At 47.0% G+C, this 18,803-nt stretch overlaps 1 protein-coding gene across 2 annotated transcripts; it reads left to right on the plus strand.

Moving 5' to 3' along the window:
- Positions 1–2,040: 2,040 nt before the first annotated feature.
- On the plus strand, positions 2,041–18,502 carry LOC121872428 (facilitated trehalose transporter Tret1-like). Of its 2 annotated transcripts, XM_042375171.1 has the most exons (7): positions 2,041–2,109; positions 2,946–3,040; positions 11,650–11,800; positions 15,961–16,123; positions 16,598–17,362; positions 17,464–17,590; positions 18,041–18,502. In XM_042375171.1, exons 2-7 carry the CDS (start codon positions 2,954–2,956, stop codon positions 18,221–18,223), a joined length of 1,476 nt encoding a protein of 491 aa, XP_042231105.1. In that variant the 5' UTR covers positions 2,041–2,109; positions 2,946–2,953; the 3' UTR covers positions 18,224–18,502. The 2 variants fall into 2 exon arrangements, with proteins under 2 accessions (XP_042231105.1, XP_042231106.1); XM_042375172.1 differs by lacking the exons at positions 2,041–2,109; positions 11,650–11,800 and having other exon boundaries at positions 2,948–3,040.
- The last annotated feature ends 301 nt before the right edge of the window (positions 18,503–18,803 follow it).

The raw sequence follows: 18,803 nt of genomic DNA on the forward strand, positions 1-18,803 counted from the left end.
AAACAAACAAAAGCGGGCCCAAAACACTGCCCTGTGGTACCCCACTTGTGACAGGTACAGATAACGATTTCGTGCCATTAATCACCACACACTGCTTGCCGTCATGTAGAAAGTCTTCTATCCACGCTAGGACATTTCCACGAATTCCGTACCCTTCCAGTTTGATTTTCAGCCTTTCGTGGGGTATGCTGTCGAAAGCCTTGGCAAAATCTAGGTAAATATTGTCGATATTACCACCCCGTTCCAGAATATGGGTCCAAATATCCAATACCTTGAGCAATTGTGTTAAGCAGGAGCGCCCCGGCATAAAACCGTGTTGGCAATTCTTTACAAGGTTGTTTCATATTAGATGTTCCATTGCGGCATCTCTGATAATACTCTCAAGTACTTTACATATTATGCTGGTCAGGCTCATCGGTCTACAGTTGTTCGCGGAGTGACGATCGCCCTTCTTGAAGATAGGACTCGCATAAGTCACTTTCCATTCACTGGGGATCATTTGCTCTTCCAGGCATTTACAAAACAGGATCTTCAGGGGCTCTGCAAACTCGTTGCACAACTCTCTTCTGCTCGAATTTCATGTTACTACGCATTTGCTTCATATATCCCGTCCACTATTTAGCGTAAAGTAACGTCAGAGAAGAACGTTTAGAGCTCGATATAAAGGTGTAACCATGTAAAATAACAAACAAAAGCCTTCGTACAAAAGAGAAAGTAGTAGGTGACAACCATAATACAATAGTTTCCCCAGCCATGTTTACATTTTCTTTAACAAAAAGGATTGAAAACTTTAGCTAGATATTCCCTCCCAAATTGGGAGGATTGTATTGGGAGTCCCAATACAATCCTTCAATAAATGCTTTGTTTGAAACATCAGTCATACGAAATACGCGTGGAACATAATATTTATTGATATCTTCATAATCTTGTACTGTATTTAATGGGCATAAATAACGAGCACCTTTGTTGACATTCAGTGAGGCTGGGAGCTTTTCAAACTATCAATACAGCACGGTTACATTATAGAATTTGTCGTTTATAAAATGAACCAAACTAACGTAACCTAAACTATCTAAACTTGAGCTTCACCTGTATTGAATACAGTATTATTATACACATAGGTTAAGTTGGGTTGTAAGTTATTAGTCTGGTACATTTTACAAACGACACCAAGTGGTGGGGACTTGGGTGAAAAAACGAAAACAAAATTAAACTAAAATTATATGACGCATGTAAAATTAATCACGTCCACAGTACATTTATATTGTACTTGACTAAAGATTGAATAATTTAGCACTGTGTCATAAAAAAATGTCTACCTCGTCTGTGGGTGCCAACCACCATGTCATCTTGTGAATGCCAGGAGGAACAAGATTATATTATACACTTCTCTCACCCTGCTGCAAGAATTGTAATTTTCGGTGGACATATCACCTCTTTTGATCTCGGTCTTAATACTGAACGAACCTTTCTTGAATCGGCTGCTTGTCCAATTAACCAGTCCGTTCACACATATTTATATTTGGGTTTTAAGTAACGAAACCCAAACGGTAGTTCCTTTGTTTTATTATAAAAGGTTGTATATATAATTCCTGAGTGTATATCAACCGTAAGTCTCACTGTCTAGGAGTGAATGAGAAAGGGACGGCGTTTATGTATGATAAACGTTTGGTCACGTCCTTTCGATATGAGTTGAGGTGAGCTACTGAAGCTTAGGGGCATCGCAGTGCGTGCTTACAGAAATGCTGAGCTATGGGTCTCGCCCTCTTGGGTAAGTTGCCCGCTCACGTGTCAATCTCATGTCTTACTCATAGACAGTGGAAAGTTACAGGGTGGTGAATCTGAATATAATATCAGATGTATTGACCCATTTATATAATACGTTCTGTTGATGAGACAGGGGCCTATTACATTCTGTTGAATCTGTACCAACAAGCCATTCTGGCGAAGAAAAAAATTCTCACTATTTTCGTGATCCAGAATAAGTGGGTAAGAAAAGTTCATTATTACCTCACAGGCTTGAAAAAGTTAACTTGATCGCCAGGGTCAGTCGCTCAGTTGCGGTTGACGGATCACCACCCTGGCTACAAGTGACCTAACTATACTAAGGTACTCGAGGTTGTGTTCTTACGTTGGTTTTATTATCGGTTGTCTATTTACAAGTTTATTTATATTTTAATGGACTTATATTTTGTCTTGTACAATAATTCGTCAACTGAGGAAAAATTAAAATACCAATTCAATAATAATCTATTATATCAACAAATTACTGAAGTACCTGAAGGGTTTAGAATAATTATAAGAAAATTTATACAATGCTTTTGTTATAAGGCATAGTGTTCTGACGACGCGTTACTATGTATGGTGAGGTGATATGTGCTTCCTGTGAGGTTGGTTAGGTGACCAGTGAGAAGTGCTTCCTGTTAAGTTGGTGAACTAATCTGGACATTGGTGCAGTTGTCTCTAAATCACCCCATTTGTCTCTTATATAAGATACTTGCTCGAGTTATGGTACATAATTTATTGCTTATGTTTATATACTTACAGTGTGCAACACGTCACTTTCATTAGATATAATTATAAGTGAACTAAACAGCTCTTGACACGATCATTTCACTTGTGTTATCTTGATGAGACCGTTCAAATGTGGAAGGTTATTGACTTAATTATAATTATTCTTAATTATAATTCATGTTTATCTCGTTTGTTACTGTGGTTCTCTGCGTTATTATCCTCAATGACAAGAAAGAATTATAACACTTTAAATGTGATCTGTTTTATGAAAAACAATAATTTTACCTGGATTTATTCCACTTAAAAATGAGTTAAAGCTCATTTTATACGAAGTAATTTATTATTGGAGTTGTTTGGTGCTGTACAGGGTGCCGCAAAATATCGTGCGTGTGAGTGTGTGATCAGTTAATCAACATAAAACCATCTTGCAGGAGTTATCATGAACAAGGAGTGTGAGACGGAGGCTGGGAAGGGCACCACTACCCAGGAGCCGTCAGCCACACGGAGACTCCGCCACGCTACACAGGTGACCTCAACTACTACTGCTACTTCTAGAGATAATTTGGGTAGTGATTTATTAACCAACAGAATCAATGATGACTTACACTGTTACAAAAATGTCGTTGAAGATCTAAACTTGGAACCATAAATTTTGTATAATGACTGAACTACTACTGCCTCCTTCCTTATGTGCACACATCACCTTGTGACCACTGTGTGTCTTCCTCCTCCACCTTCTCATCTATGTACTTGTTCCGGAAAAGATGCACTGGGAAGTAATAAGCTTCACAACAGGTGCCAGAACTTGCCACGGTGTGTCCGTCATCCTCGTATCTTCTGTCATCAGCTGGCAGTCTTATAACACTGCCTAGATATTAACTGGAAAGCAGCGAATTAGCAGTGTTGATGTACAGTTTTGGACATTTCCGACTAGTACACTCAGCGTTGTCTCCTTGAGGTATGGACCCCTAGAGTGTTGGGGCCTGAATCTGAATTTATACATTTTACTACGTATTATAGTAAACAAACGGCCCAGAGTTGTCAGCTGTCTCCAGCAGTGTTCGAAGAATCTCGAACGAGACTGTACATGCATTTACTATGGTATACACAACGTATATTTACGAGTATTTCGACGTAATTAATATGATGTTCGGTTACCTAATGTACTAGGATCAATACAGGCATACCAACCCTCCCGAGACACGAGTTGCACGTAGCATTTCATAAGTCATCGGACCCAGCCTGGCTGATACTTTCGGGAGATGCTGTACATGAAAGTTTGACTGTGTAATGGGCACGAGTCTAGTGGCTATCTTATTGTTTTGCAAGTTAAAAGGTGAGGATATTATAAAGATTAATTTACTGTGAGCAGCGTGAAAAATACCCGTGGCTCATGATGATGATGCAACGGGCAAGGGTGTGCCACAGCATAGCCTTCACGATTCGCTTAGTATTCGGAGTCAGTAGTCAAGGGAGACAGTCATCGGCATAACAACGGTCACTATCATATGCCTTTCATACTGTATGTTCAATACTTGAGCCAAATTACATTGAATCTTGATGAGTTGTATGTGTGTTTTGTAATGAAAAAGTCCAGGTCTGAATGACTCCAGCTTAGTTTCGTATTTCGACTCTCTTTTGGCCATTTGCACATTTGTTTAATGGAGATGTTCGGGGTACTTAGTTCTAACTACAGGGGCGAACATAAACACCTGTAGAGTTTTGTAGGTTCTATTCAACTTAAATATACATGGTGCGCTTACAAGCGCAGGTAGTTCCTACACTCCTATATGGTTCAACTGACCTCACTCTGACCTCTCAGGCGACATGTGGTAAGTGGTTCACTAGCAGCTTCCAGATGTCGCCAGGCACATTTATCTAAGCATGTGGTGGCATGAAACAGGGGCATTGCCACACGCTACTGACTAGAGAAATAATGTGTATATATAGAGTACATACATGGTATACATACAACAATCATAATATACATACACCTCCACCCCCCCCTATACGCTCATAGCAAAGTCTTGAGCGGACCTTTTCCTGTGGATCCGTTCTGAGTGTCGAGAGGCTTAATCACTGGGAAGGGGGGTGGTGGATATGGGACTCAGCACTGGTGACAGGGTCAGCGGGATGCGTTACGGGGCGGAGGAAACGGCGGTTCCTCCACCACACCCGACCGCTGGGTAACCGCACCTGGTAGTCCCGTGACCTGCCGAGACCCATGACTACGCCCACTTTGTCCCAACGTAGGGATGTCGGGTCCTGGACACGGACTTGGGTGCCGACACATAACCTGGGGAGAGGACGGGAGTGGTCGTTGTGGCGGGCGACGACGTCTTGAGTACGTTCGGCGACTCAGAGATCAAAATCCTCTGTCTTGGCCTGCCACTCCTTGGAGAAGGATTGAGGGTGAGCAGGGACACAAGAACGAAGGGGGCGTCCATACAAGACCTGGGCAGGGGAGCGTCCGGTGTAATTGGGTGTGTTGCGGAGCTCAATGAGACCCTGGTCGAAGGCCTCGCAGTCAATATTCCCAGAAGTGGCCACTTTGAGGATGAGGTGCTTCAGGAATTTGACAGAAGCCTCAGCGTGGCCGTTGGACTGCGGGTAATGGGGCAGTGAAAACACATGCCGGACTCCCCATCGGTCGAGGAACACAGCAAAGTCCCGGCTTGTGAACTGGGGCCCTCCGTTGGTTCACAGGCGCGCAGGAACGCCCACGTAACGGAAGTAGTGGCGGAACTTGCTGATGGTGGCGGCAGATGTCGTATCCTTACCGCACTTGATGACAACCGGCCAACCAGGAAGGACTCTCCTGACACAGAAAAAGTCGTCCGACACAGACTCAAAGGGGCGGGTGGGGTTGTCGTCACTCATGAAGGGTTCCTGCTGCTGGCTGGGTTGTAGTACGTGGCGGGGCTTACACACCTGGACAGCATTGGAGATGTCGGGGTCGATGCCAGGCCGGAACACAGTCTGTCTTGCACGCCGTTTGGTGGCCTCGGCTCCACGGTGACTGTCGTGGAGGCGAGCCAAGGCGTGGGGACGTGAAGCAGCAGGGACAACTACCGAAGGAGAGGTGTCACTGGCCAGAGGTAGGGGTAGGGCGGCAGCAGGGTAGTTGCTGCTCCCTTCGTGCACCCTGTTGGCATATTTTACCTCGAGAATCGGTGTTGGGAAGTCCTGGGAGATGATGGCCAACTCTTGGCAATGTCTGTAGGACAGCAAAGGAGTCGGGACGCCATTATGCACGTCAATCCAGGCTTGACATGACCTGTTGCCAAAGGTGATGTGTTCTTGGAGTGAACCTAGGGCTGGGGTCATCTGTGAACCATCTGCCGTGACGCGGAGGTCCTTGGAAGTCGGTCCTAGATCGCTTGGAGAGAGCCCCAAGCAATGCAAATGCTGGGGACCGATGACCGTAGCCTCAGCGCTGGTGTCGGGCAGCATCTCGAGACAGGATGACACGCTGCCGTAGGTCACGATGACGCTGACGTGCTGGGGGACTTTGGTCCTGGGAGGCGAGGAATACACCCTTCTAATATGAGTCGGGCTTTGTCCAAGGTCGTCGTGCCTCTGATTTGGCGATTGTGGGCGGCCGTCACTGGTGGAAGGGCGCTGCTGCTTCCGCCGACGCTGTCCCCTAGGTTTGTTGGTCGGACAACACTTGTCGTAGTGGCCCAGACGACCACACACATTGCACTGGACGCGTTTGGCTGGGCACCGTACTGTAAGTGACCAGTGGCCCTTGCGGTCACAATTGTTGCAGGTAGACTCAGCGGCTGGACACACCTGTGTTCCGTGCTGCCTACCACAGCTGTTGCAAAGGGAGCCGGGCGTGGTGGGCGTAGGCGTTGGGGCAGACTTGTTGTCTTTCTTGTATTGGGACATAGCCCGTACGGCTGTAGGGGGAGCGAGGATGGCAGATGTAGCACACCTGGCAGCCTTATAGGAGCGGCATACTGTCAATACATCCTTAAGAGAGGAGGAAGAGTCGAGGGAGGTGAGGCTTTGGACAAGCTCCTCGTCCTTAACACCCATCAGGATCACCTGCTTCAACTGGGTCTCCTCGCACTGCTGGTGATTACCGGGATATATGTCTATCTCTTCCGAGGCTCTCTTGAGTCGTACATGGAAATCGTCAAAAGTCTCGCCCTCCATCTGTCTTCAGCTAAACACTTCCCTCTTGCGGAGAGCTTCATTCCGCTGACCTTTGATGTGCCGTTCTAGAACATCCAATACCTCCTCTACAGACAACAAAGACGTCGGGGGCACTTGCAACGTCTATTCCAACACATGCAGCGTTCCCAAAGACAAGCACATACATAGCTGAATGAGTTGTTTGGTCTGTGGCAAGCTCTGGAGATCCACCATTGTAGCATAATCAGTCCACCGTCGCCGCCACTCACGAAAAGTCTGTAAAGTCTCATCAGGCTTCAAGGTGGGTGGGGGTTGGACAACTGCTTTGGTAGAGGGCGTTGACGAGGTATCTGAGCCAGTCAGTACCTGAGTAGTGGAAGGGCCAAGGGCTTGAGAAGCAGTGAGGCTAGATATCTTCCAATCTCCTTTGGTGGTCCTCAGCATGTCTTTTCGCTTCGTCCTGATGCCTCTCCTCCCTCATAAGCTTCAACAGCAATTATCTCTGAGGACGAGGCTGAGGGTCGAGAGGTGTGGCTGGGAGAGGGTGGGGCGTTGCACACTGACTGGTCATCCATCTCTGTAGAGCTGTCATCCGTCTGACTCATCCGGGCGCTAGGGACACCGCTGCGTGAGGTCCGGGGCACAATTACTTTATCTGTATATTGTATCTCAAATCGGTGTTGACCGGTCAGCCCGTCGTATCAACCAGATCTGAGACAACAAAATTAATTGAATACACATAAGTAACTTATATATATATATATATATAAAATATATATGAAGAAATGACCGCGGTCAGTGTGTTCGTGCGTGGGTTGGTGTGTGAAGGCGCGGTGGAGCACGGAGGGAGGCGAGGCGGTGGGGGGTGAGCAGTGAGGGTTGAGTTACCCTTGAGGCAGCGTGGGACGGTCGCGCTGATGCACCACTCCTCACAAATGCCCTATATCAGCCTTCCAACTAAGGGAATCCTTTAAAACAAGGACACACACTTTAACACTACACACACACGAGGGGCACTTAAAGACACTTCACAGGAAATTGCGGTCACTGCACACTGCTCAAAACTCGTTGGTCATTCAAACGAATTTTTGGGGAGACAATGGCGACGGATGACGGAGGAGGTCTACCGGCTTTGATTTTACACGATCGCACTTATTTCCACTTAATCGATCACTTGATACTCACTGCGCCATGGAGATGTTCGGGGTACTTAGTTCTAACTACAGGGGCGAACATAAACACCTGTAGAGTTTTGTGGGTTCTATTCAACGGAAATATACAGGGTGCTCTTACAAGCGCAGGTAGTTCCTACACTCCTATATGGGTCAACTGACCTCACTCTGACCTCTCAGGCGACATGTGGTAAGTGGTTCACTAGCAGCTTCCAGATGTCACCAGGCACATTTATCTAAGCGTGTGGTGACATGAAACAGGGGCATTGCCACACGCTACTGACTAGAGAAATAATGTGTATATATAGAGTACATACATGGTATACATACAACATACATAATATACATACATTTACGTCCAGCGACTCTCCATAACTCGGTACTGTATGTGGTTATTCTCACCAATACGGTTTTATCCTCGCGATTCATCTGGAACGATCAGAATGTGTGCCTCCACAGCCCCGAGTACATAACAAGAACATAAGAATGAAGGAAACTGCCCATGTCACTTGTCTCATTGTTGACAACAAAAATGTCTTGCGACATCACCTTCTGTCACTATTCTAATACATATCCTAACTAGACAACATATCCTTATCCAGGTTATGTTTCAACATTATTTAAAGATGTCTAGCAACTCCTTCTTCGTGGATTTTGTCTTTGTGGTTGTAGATGGTGGCCTCTATAGCTACGAATATATCACAGTTTATGTGATTTAGCAGCAGAGGTGATTGAGACAGTAAATGACCGCTCACTCTCTCATGGTGTTGTAGTGGATTTCTCCCCTACAAACGCTGTTTGTCGCTGAGTAGCCGACCCCGCGAATTCCACAGTGTGTGCCTCGTGGTCTAGGTCAACCAGCGCCGCCCACGGAGCGGGGTCAACTATCTACCCACGCCTACCTCCGCTATTTAAGACCTGACCTCGTGGTGATCGCTCTCTTTCTACCTACACCAACCAGCCCGCAACACCTCCTCCTCCTCCGCCTGCCTGGTGGTCCTCGCTCCCGCCGGCGAGCATGGCGACCCACAAGCTGTCCTCTGAGCACCCTCACCAACCAGCTCTCTCTACATCACGCTTGTAACCATGCTGCCTTCCCAGCACCAAGCTGCATTGTACATCCAATACAACATGTATATAGAGAGCACATTGTGAGTTTCCTTTCTCCATCCCATCCTGAGTGAACACCAAACATCCCATTACCCCACAAATGGTGACCCCCGGAGATTCGCACTCACACAGGATGGAGGAGAAACCGATCACTCTCCCAGTCTTCAAGCAACATGGAAAACTGGCTTATCCCCACAGAAGCAGCTCTCATCGGTTCTACAACTACTGTCTCTACACCGCTGGTTAGACACCCTAGAGCAGCACTGCTTCTCTAAGCAGACACCAGCTCCTCTTCCTGCCCCAAGCACCACGTTCTACCGACCCCAGCACACCCGTCCTGCCTCCGACGCCGCCCCCGGCCCAGCAGTACCCCCTGCCGCTCATCTTGATGCAGCCCCTGCTCCTGACGCGGACCCACAAACCCCTCTTTTCTCCCTCAGGTACTCCCTGCTAATGTCCTGCACCCTGCTGCTGTCGTGGACCCAGCTGCTGTCACGAGCCCTCATCCGCTTCTGCTGACGCAGCCCCTGCTCCTGACCCAGGCCCATACACCCCAGCAGGCGCATCTGACGACTCTGTACCTGCCATGAGGGAAGAACAACATTCAGCGCCTCCACACACCCTTTTTCTCCCTCTCTACTCCCACAGATATTGTGTATCTAGACAGTTGTCTCTAGCGGCCGGCTCATTCACGCCATTGCCGTTGTCTTACATGAGGCATGCACCGCCCGTTCTGCCTCACATGTGCTATGCAACCCTGCAGACAACAAGTCTCCTACACCGCCTGGAGGGAAGGAGGGAGTATTGTAGTGGATTTCTCCCCTACAAACGCTGTTTGTCGCTGAGTAGCCGACCCCGCGAATTCCACAGTGTGTGCCTCGTGGTCTAGGTCAATCAGCGCCGCCCACGGAGCGGGGGTCAACTATCTACCCACGCCTACCTCCGCTATTTAAGACCTGACCTCGTGGTGATCGCTCTCTTTCTACCTACACCAACGAGCCAGCAACACCTCCTCCGCCTGTCTGGCGGTCCTCGCTCCCGCCGGCGAGCATGGCGACCCACAAGCTGTCCTCCTCTGAGCACCCTCACCAACCAGCTCTCTCTACATCACGCTTGTAACCATGCTGCCTTCCCAGCACTAAGCTGCATTGTACATCCAATACAACATGTATATAGAGAGCACATTGTGAGTTTCCTTTCTCCAACCCATCCTGAGTGTGAACACAAACAACCCATAAGCCCCACAGTGTCACCAGCCACCGTACAGGAGGTACACAATAAGAGTAGGTATTGAAGAAGTACAATCTATCAGCGTGTTTATGGATCTTTGCTGCTATGTTTGGGACTTTAATCTCTGGTTTATTTATCCTCTGTCACCTGTGTGTCTCTGAGTCAACTGCTGCTGGTGAGGCCCGGTCCAAGACAAAAGTCGCGTAGTGAAATCTAGTGAAAACATATGCCGAAGGGCTAAACTTTCTGTGCGCTCTGCCTTGTGGTAGGGCTCTCATAATGTTTCACGAGTTATATTTAATCTTCGGACAAAAAGGTGACATGAATTTTGTCTTTGATTGTACAGTGTCAAGAAAGTACGCTCATCTCACTGAATATTTTCCTCCCATTTTCCGATGTTTTACTTTCTGTTTTCATGAGACTTGTCCTATGTGTGTCCTCATAATTAGGACATCAAGCAGAGAAAACTTCACACTTCAATACAACATAGAGTTTGTGAGGCCTTCGAGCCGACCACTGAAGGTCACTGAAGGATACAGGGTTGGTTATACATACTTGAACCCCCCCCCCCACACACACACACCAGACACGGGAAGATTCAATTAATTTGACAAACTCTTGAGGTAAGAACACAGGTACAGTCCCTTCTCAGAGTCTTACGTCAGCATCCACTCGTTTATGAATCTATAAGTAAAGGTGTTTTAATGGCTGTGTTAACGAAACAGTAAACCTGCCATCGTGTGATCCTCTCTCTCGTCTCGTAATCCTCTCTCTACTCTTGTGATCCTCTCTCTACTCTTGTGATCCTCTCTCTACTCTTGTGATCCTCTCTCTACTCTCGTGACCCTCTCTCTATTCTCGTGATCCTCTCTCTTGTGATGCTCTACTCTTGTAATCCACTCTCTAGTCTTTGTGATCCTCTCTCTACTCACGTGATCCTCTCTCTAGTCTTGTGATCCTCTCTCTACTCTTGTGATCCTCTCTCTACTCACGTGATCCTCTCTCTAGTCTTGTGATCCTCTCTCTAGTCCCATGATCCCCTCTTGTGATCCTCTCTTGTGAACCTCTCTTGTGAACCCCCTCTTGTGATCCTCTCGTGTGAGCCTCTCGTGATTCTCTTGTGATCCTCTCTTGTGAGCCTCTCATGATTCTCTTGTGACCCACTCTGTCTTGTGATCCTCTTGTCTTCTTATCCTCTCTCGTGTGATTCTCTTGTGATCCTCTCGTGATCCTGCGTCTAGTCTCAATTGTTTTGTGATCCTCTCTCTTATCTTGTGATCCTTTCTCTTGTGATCCTCTCTCTAGACTTGTCTTTTCGTTTTTTAAATTAATATCCCGAAATTTTCAAAAATTTTTGGCCTATTCGAAATCTCTTTCGCTTTCTCTTTGTCATCTCTCTCTCTCTCTCTCTCTCTCTCTCTCTCTCTCTCTCTCTCTCTCTCTCTCTCTCTCTCAGTTCTTCATCAACATCATGTTTCAGATACTGCTGCTACTGGCAGGGTCACTGTCCTACATGGCGGCGGGGATGTTTGTTGCGTGGCCCAACGTCTTCATTGCTCACATCATCCAAAACAACTCCACCATTTTCAACACACAACTACACCTCACTGACTCCGAGACAGATATGTTGGGTGAGTCTCTAACTGACCTCTTAAGACTGCCAGGTGTGTAGGGCTAGAGATTAGCGGCACTGTAATCGTGACCTGATTTGACTTCTATCACTGTTAGTCATGTGTAATAGCATTATAAACATGTAATCGCGGGCACGTTCGTGCCCTTGTGAGAGTTTTAACGCTGATGAAAGCGTACAGCGAATAAGGGTGCGCCAAGTCCGTAGACTTGCATCGTTTTCCAGCGTAAATAAAATGGTTATATAATGGCTTCCTAAAGAAACCATCGACATGGGACCAGGTTTGTTCCACTCTACGAATTTTTTGCGATTTTTCCACCAAGTTTGATGAAATACGATTGTGCCGTTTTGGCTGCCCAGAGCAGACACACACACACACACACACACACACACACACACACACACACACACACACACACACACACACACACACACAAACAGACACACGCCTAGTCCTATATTATATTAGATAACATGTAAACTGATTTACAAGTAGATGAGTTACAGGTAGCAGGCACTGTGGGCTGAATTACAGGTAGCAGGCACTGTGGGCTGAGTTACAGGTAGCAGGCACTGTGGGCTGAGTTACAGTTAGCTGGCACAGTGGGCCGAGTTATTGTTAATTGGTACTTTGGGCTGAGTTACTGTTAGCTAGCACTGTGGGCTGATTTACAGGTAGCTGGCACTGTTGGCTGAGTTACTGTTAGTTGCCACTGTGGGCTGAGTTACAGGTAGCAGGCACTGTGGGCTGAGTTACTGTTAGTTGGCACTGTGGGCTGAGTTACAGGTAGCTGGCACTGTGGACTGAGTTACAGGTAGCTGGCACTGTGGACTGAGTTAAAGGTGGCTGGCAATGTGCGCTGAGTTACAGGTAGCTGGCACTGTGGACTGGGTTAAGGTAGCTGGCACTATGGGCTGAGTTACAGGTAGCTGGCACTGTGAGCTGAGTTACAGGTAGCTGGCACTGTGGACTGAGTTACAGTTAGCTGACACTGTGAGATGAGTTACATTTAGCTGGCACTGTGGGCTGAGTTAAAGGTAGCTGGCACTATGGGCTGAGTTACAGGTAGCTGGCACTGTGGGCTGAGTTATAGGTAGCTGGCACTGTGGGCTGAGTTACAGGTAGCTGGCAATGTGAGCTGAGTTACAGTTAGCAGGCACTGTGGGCTGAGTTAAAGGTAGCTGGCACTATGGGCTGAGTTACAGGTAGCTGTCACTGTGAGCTGAGTTACAGGTAGCTGGCACTGTGGACTGAGTTACAGTTAGCTGACACTGTGGGCTGAGTTATAGTTAGCTGGCACTATGGGCTGAGTTATAGGTAGCTGGCACTGTGGGCTGAGTTACAGGTAGCTGGCACTGTGAGCTGAGTTACAGTTAGCTGGCACTGTGGGCTAAGTTACAGTTAGCTGGCACTGTGGGCTGAGTTACAGGTAGCGGCACTGTGAGCTGATTACAGGTAGCTGGCACTGTGGGCTGAGTTACAGGTAGCTGGCACTGTGGGCTGAGTTATAGGTAGCTAGCACTGTGAGCTGATTTACAGGTAGCTGGCACTGTGGGCACAGTTACAGGTAGCTGGCACTGTGGGCTGAGTTACATGTAGCTGGCACTGTGAGCTGATTTACAGGTAACTGGCACAGTGGGTTGAGTTACAGGTAAATTGCACTGTCGGCTGAGTTACAGGTAGCTGGCACTGTGGCCTGAGTTACAGGTAGCTGGCACTGTGGGCTGAGTTACAGGTAGCTGGCACTGTGAGCTGAGTTACAGTTAGCTGGCACTGTGGGCTAAGTTACAGTTAGCTGGCACTGTGGGCTGAGTTACAGTAGCTGGCACTATGGAGCTGGAGTTACAGGTAGCTGGCACTGTGAGCTGGAGTTACAGGTAGCTGGCACTGTGGACTGGGTGCAGTTAGCTGACACTGTGAGCTGAGTTACAGTTAGCTGGCACTGTGGGCTGAGTTAAAAGGTAGCTGGCACTATGGGCTGGAGATTACAGGTAGCTGTGGCACTGTGGGCTGAGTTATAGGTAGCTGGCACTATGGGCTGGATTACAGGTAGCTGGCAATGTGAGGCTGAGTTACAGTTAACAGGCACTGTGGGCTGAGTTAAAGGTAGCTGGCACTATGGGCTGGAGTTACAGGTAGCTGTCACTTTGAGCTGAGTTACAGGTAGCTGGCACTGCGTGGACTGAGTTCCAGTTAGCTGACACTGTGGGCTGAGTTATAGTTAGCTGGCACTATGGGCTGAGTTATAGGTAGCTGGCACTGTCGGCTGAGTTACAGGTAGCTGGCACTGTGAGCTGAGTTACAGTTAGCTGGCACTGTGGGCTAAGTTACAGTTAGCTGGCACTGTGGGCTGAGTTACAGTTAGTTGGCACTGTGAGGCTGATTACAGGTAGCTGGCACTGTGGGCTGAGTTACAGGTAGCTGGCACTGTGGGCTGAGTTATAGGTAGCTAGCACTGTGAGCTGATTTACAGGTAGCTGGCACTGTGGGCACAGTTACAGGTAGCTGGCACTGTGGGCTGAGTTACATGTAGCTGGCACTGTGAGCTGATTTACAGGTAACTGGCACAGTGGGTTGAGTTACAGGTAAATTGCACTGTCGGCTGAGTTACAGGTAGCTGGCACTGTGGCCTGAGTTACAGGTAGCTGGCACTGTGGGCTGAGTTACAGGTAGCTGGCACTGTGAGCTGAGTTACAGTTAGCTGGCACTGTGGGCTAAGTTACAGTTAGCTGGCACTGTGGGCTGAGTTAAAAGTAGCTGGCACTATGGGCTGAGTTACAGGTAGCTGGCACTGTGAGCTGAGTTACAGGTAGCTGGCACTGTGGACTGAGTTACAGTTAGCTGACATGAGCTGAGTTACAGTTAGCTGGCACTGTGGGCTGAGTTAAAGGTAGCTGGCACTATGGGCTGAGTTACAGGTAGCTGGCACTGTGGGCTGAGTTATAGGTAGCTGGCACTGTGGGCTGAGTTACAGGTAGCTGGCAATGTGAGCTGAGTTACAGTTAGCAGGCACTGTGGGCTGAGTTAAAGGTAGCTGGCACTATGGGCTGAGTTACAGGTAGCTGTCACTGTGAGCTGAGTTACAGGTAGCTGGCACTGTGGACTGAGTTACAGTTAGCTGACACTGTGGGCTGAGTTATAGTTAGCTGGCACTATGGGCTGAGTTATAGGTAGCTGGCACTGTGGGCTGAGTTACAGGTAGCTGGCACTGTGAGCTGAGTTACAGTTAGCTGGCACTGTGGGCTAAGTTACAGTTAGCTGGCACTGTGGGCTGAGTTACAGGTAGCTGGCACTGTGAGCTGATTTACAGGTAGCTGGCTGTGGGATGAGTTACAGGTAGCTGGCACTGTGGGCTGAGTTATAGGTAGCTGGCACTGTGGGCTGATTACAGGTAGCTGGCACTGTGGGCACATTACAGGTAGCTGGCACTGTGGGCTGAGTTACATGTAGCTGGCACTGTGAGCTGATTTACAGGTAACTGGCACAGTGGGTTGAGTTACAGGTAAATTGCACTGTCGGCTGAGTTACAGGTAGCTGGCACTGTGGCCTGAGTTACAGGTAGCTGGCACTGTGGGCTGAGTTACAGGTAGCTGGCACTGTGAGCTGAGTTACAGTTAGCTGGCACTGTGGGCTAAGTTACAGTTAGCTGGCACTGTGGGCTGAGTTACAGTTAGCTGCCACTATGGGCTGAGTTACAGGTAGCTGGCACTGTGGGCTGAGTTACAGGTAGCTGGCACTGTGGGCTGAGATAAAGTTAGCTGGCACTGTGGGCTGAAGTTAAAGTTAGCTGGCACTGTGGGCTGAGTTACAGGTAACTGGCACTGTGGGCTGAGGATACAGTTTGCTGGCACTGTGGGCTGAGGTTACAGTTAGCTGGCACTGTGGGCTGAGGTTACAGTTAGATGGCAACGAAAACTTGTAGTTTCTTCAGGAATAAAGTTGGGACCAAAAACTACAGTTCACGGAAACTTATTTCTCTATAAGGAATTATATTAATGGACACAAGTTTCTGCATATTTTTCTATGGACATAAGGCAAATAGGACTTAAAGGCTTAGGATGAATCAAAGAAAACAAGTTTTCAGAAATGTAATTTTGTGCAGATCATCAAACAAGGAATCGATTGAGAAATACTATTGGATACTGTACTTTGCATGTCAGGAAGCATGATCTTCTTGGGGTCACTGCCGGGGTTTCTGTTGGCGGGGTGGCTGCTGGACACAATAGGTCGACGTTGGTCTCAACTGGTGTCTGCGCTGCCCGGTGCCCTCGGCAGTTTATTAATCGGCTTCTCCCTCAACCCGCCCATGCTGCTGGTTGGCAGGTGAGTAATGATCTCTTATATCTACAGGTAATATACTGGCCCGCAAAAACTGTAGAGCTTCAAACATTTATGAATTGACAGAAGGCGGCACAAGGTGAGATGTTAGCTGCGTTATCAGCTCTATGAAAACCTTCTCTCTCCTCCTCTGGTGTCTCATGCCACTGACTCAGGCTTCCCAAACAGTTGATGACCAAACTTTGATTATTCTTAATATCACAGAATCTTGCTCCTGAAAGTCTTATAACTTAATCCTTGGCACTAGGCACATAGGCATTGTGACTCTCCAAGTTTTGTCTTGATATCATTAAACGAGTTCATCTTTTATGTCAGCATCAGGGATGTGGTCATAATACTGCACTGTACTAATACTGCAGCACATTATCTCACTGCGAATGACCGTTGTTTCTATAATCATACATAAATTAATAATTTTAAGGTTCTAAGCAAACTCCTTTTCATAGTTTCTTATTTCAGATTCTTAGAAGGCATCACATTCGGTATGTTGGGAGTAGTAGTGAGGACATATGCATCAGAGATAGTGGACACAAACATCCGAGGCACAGCATCGGTCATGTACGCCGTCGTGATGAATATGGGTAGTGTCGCAATCGTTGGTTTGGGCATCAAGTTGAGTTGGTACTATGTTGTGTTCGTCAGTTTTGCCGTCGCACTACTACACTGCTTTCTCGTAGCTATGTTTCTTGTTGAGAGTCCCACTTACTTGGCCGTAAAGAACAGAGAAGCTGAAGCCACCGTCATTCTCCGCCGCCTCAGAGGTTCCAACGCGGATATTAAGGAGGAGTTGAGAATTCTGAAGATGATGAACCAGCGAGAAGATGGAACATCAGGATGGGGAGCTCTGATCAAGCGGGACGTCATAAAGAATATCCTGGTGATGTTTGGTCTCTTCATGATGTGCAGCTTCAGTGGTGTTCAGGTCATGAAGATGAACACAGTGAGAATACTGGTTACTGCTGGCCTGGAGTTCGATGAAACTGTCAGCACAATCATGTTCAACTTGCTATTGATAGCAGGCAACGTGACCATAATGTATCTGTTGGACCGTATAGGACGACGCCGCTGCTTGGTGCTCTCATTGTTGTTAATCACGATTGGTAACTCCTGCTTTGGCACCTACGTGTTCCTGACTGACTCGGGAGGGTCGCCTGCCATGATGGAGGTGGCTCTGGGAACACCTCTAGAAGTCAACTCAACTATGATATACCAGAGTGATGCTGGGTGAGTTGCCCACGTTCTTTAGTATGTACCATGGTGTAGCTTGAAAGGCATGAATAGGGAAAGTTCTTCAATATGTGGCTCATGATGATCCATGTCTCCAGGTCAGCGTCTTGGTCGTGGGTGCCGCTGATGTGTGTTCTGGTGATCGCCGTCGGCCAGAGCGTGGGCGCTGGGCCCATCCCTTGGATTTTGACTCCTGAGTATTTCCCTACTGTCATCAGGTCACAGGTCGGTGCTGGTCCTAAACATATTTGTTATAAGTTAATTATTGTTTAAAGATAGTTTTTCTCACGCCAATGATTAGTTTAAAGTAGCGGCAGTCTCACATCAGTTATGGTTTAAAAACTTTTCTCTCACGTCAGACACAGTCCCAAAACAGTGACTGTCTCACTTTAAGTTGGTCGCCGGTCAGGTCCTTAAATTATAACTCTATCAACAATAAAGATGAGATCAAGATTTACCTTCAGTCTCACAGAGAAATGGAAGATATGTTTCTTTCTTCATTATGAATAAAACTCGTTTTATGCCCAACCGGGAATTCTATAACTAAAGTTTGTTCTTGTGTTTTTCATTGTGAATTGAACTAATATGACCTTTATTATTGTGGCTGACCTAACCTTTCCTGATCCTTATTTAACTGATGGAGGAGGAACAAGTGATCATCTTATTCTCTTACAGGCTTCAAGTGTGTGCCTCCTGCTAGGCGGCCTGCAGACTGTTGCTGCCCTACAGTTGTACAGCCCCATGCAGGCTAGTCTGACCCAAGCTGGCCTTTACTGGACATACGGCTTAGTGGCAGCTGTAGGAATACCTTACTCTCTCTTGTTCGTGAAGGAGACAGCTGGTAGGAGGGTTGGCTAATAAAGACAATAACATTGCATATAGCGGGCTGTCTGACCCTTACAATATATACAGTCTGATCAATGATCTGTGTAGTTATTAAGACAGAGGCAGTCTGGTTACTAAATGATGCCCAGTCTGGTCAATCACCCGTGTTATCAATCACAAGGAATGTAAACAAATCACCGTTTCATTCCTGTGTTAAAGTCAATGATTATTATTTTGTATGTTAAAGGAAGTGTGGTTATATTAGTGTCATAATTTAGAGTATTGTTTACCCTAAAATATAATTTTCTATTATGGTATGTTTTTACTTCCCCACAAATAGGTGATCATAGGTCATATTATATTATTATTATATTTAAGAGTACATCTGCATGTGTTGGATTTTATTGTAATAGGATTAACTACTCTAACAATTATAATTAAGTTGTTTTAGTTCTATACTTTATATTGAGGACGCTGGAATTGAAGCGGCAAAAACAGGTGTATCTTTGTGAGATAATATTTGGAATCCCAAGATTTAACAGCGGCCATTCCTTACCCCATGACACTACACTACACAGTACATGCCTCCTTACCCATGAAACTACACTATAGA

Source organism: Homarus americanus, unplaced genomic scaffold, assembly GCF_018991925.1.
Source record: "Homarus americanus isolate GMGI-L3 unplaced genomic scaffold, GMGI_Hamer_2.0 scaffold11302, whole genome shotgun sequence".
NCBI classification, from domain to species: Eukaryota; Metazoa; Arthropoda; class Malacostraca; order Decapoda; family Nephropidae; genus Homarus; species Homarus americanus.

Coding starts and splice junctions, on each gene's coding strand:
- LOC121872428 (XM_042375171.1), top strand. CDS start 2,954: ATGAACAAGGAGTGTGAGACGGAGGCTGGGAAGGGCACCACTACCCAG. Junction 3,041..11,649: donor GACTCCGCCACGCTACACAG/GTGACCTCAACT, acceptor ATCATGTTTCAG/ATACTGCTGCTACTGGCAGG. Junction 11,801..15,960: donor CTCCGAGACAGATATGTTGG/GTGAGTCTCTAA, acceptor TTTGCATGTCAG/GAAGCATGATCTTCTTGGGG.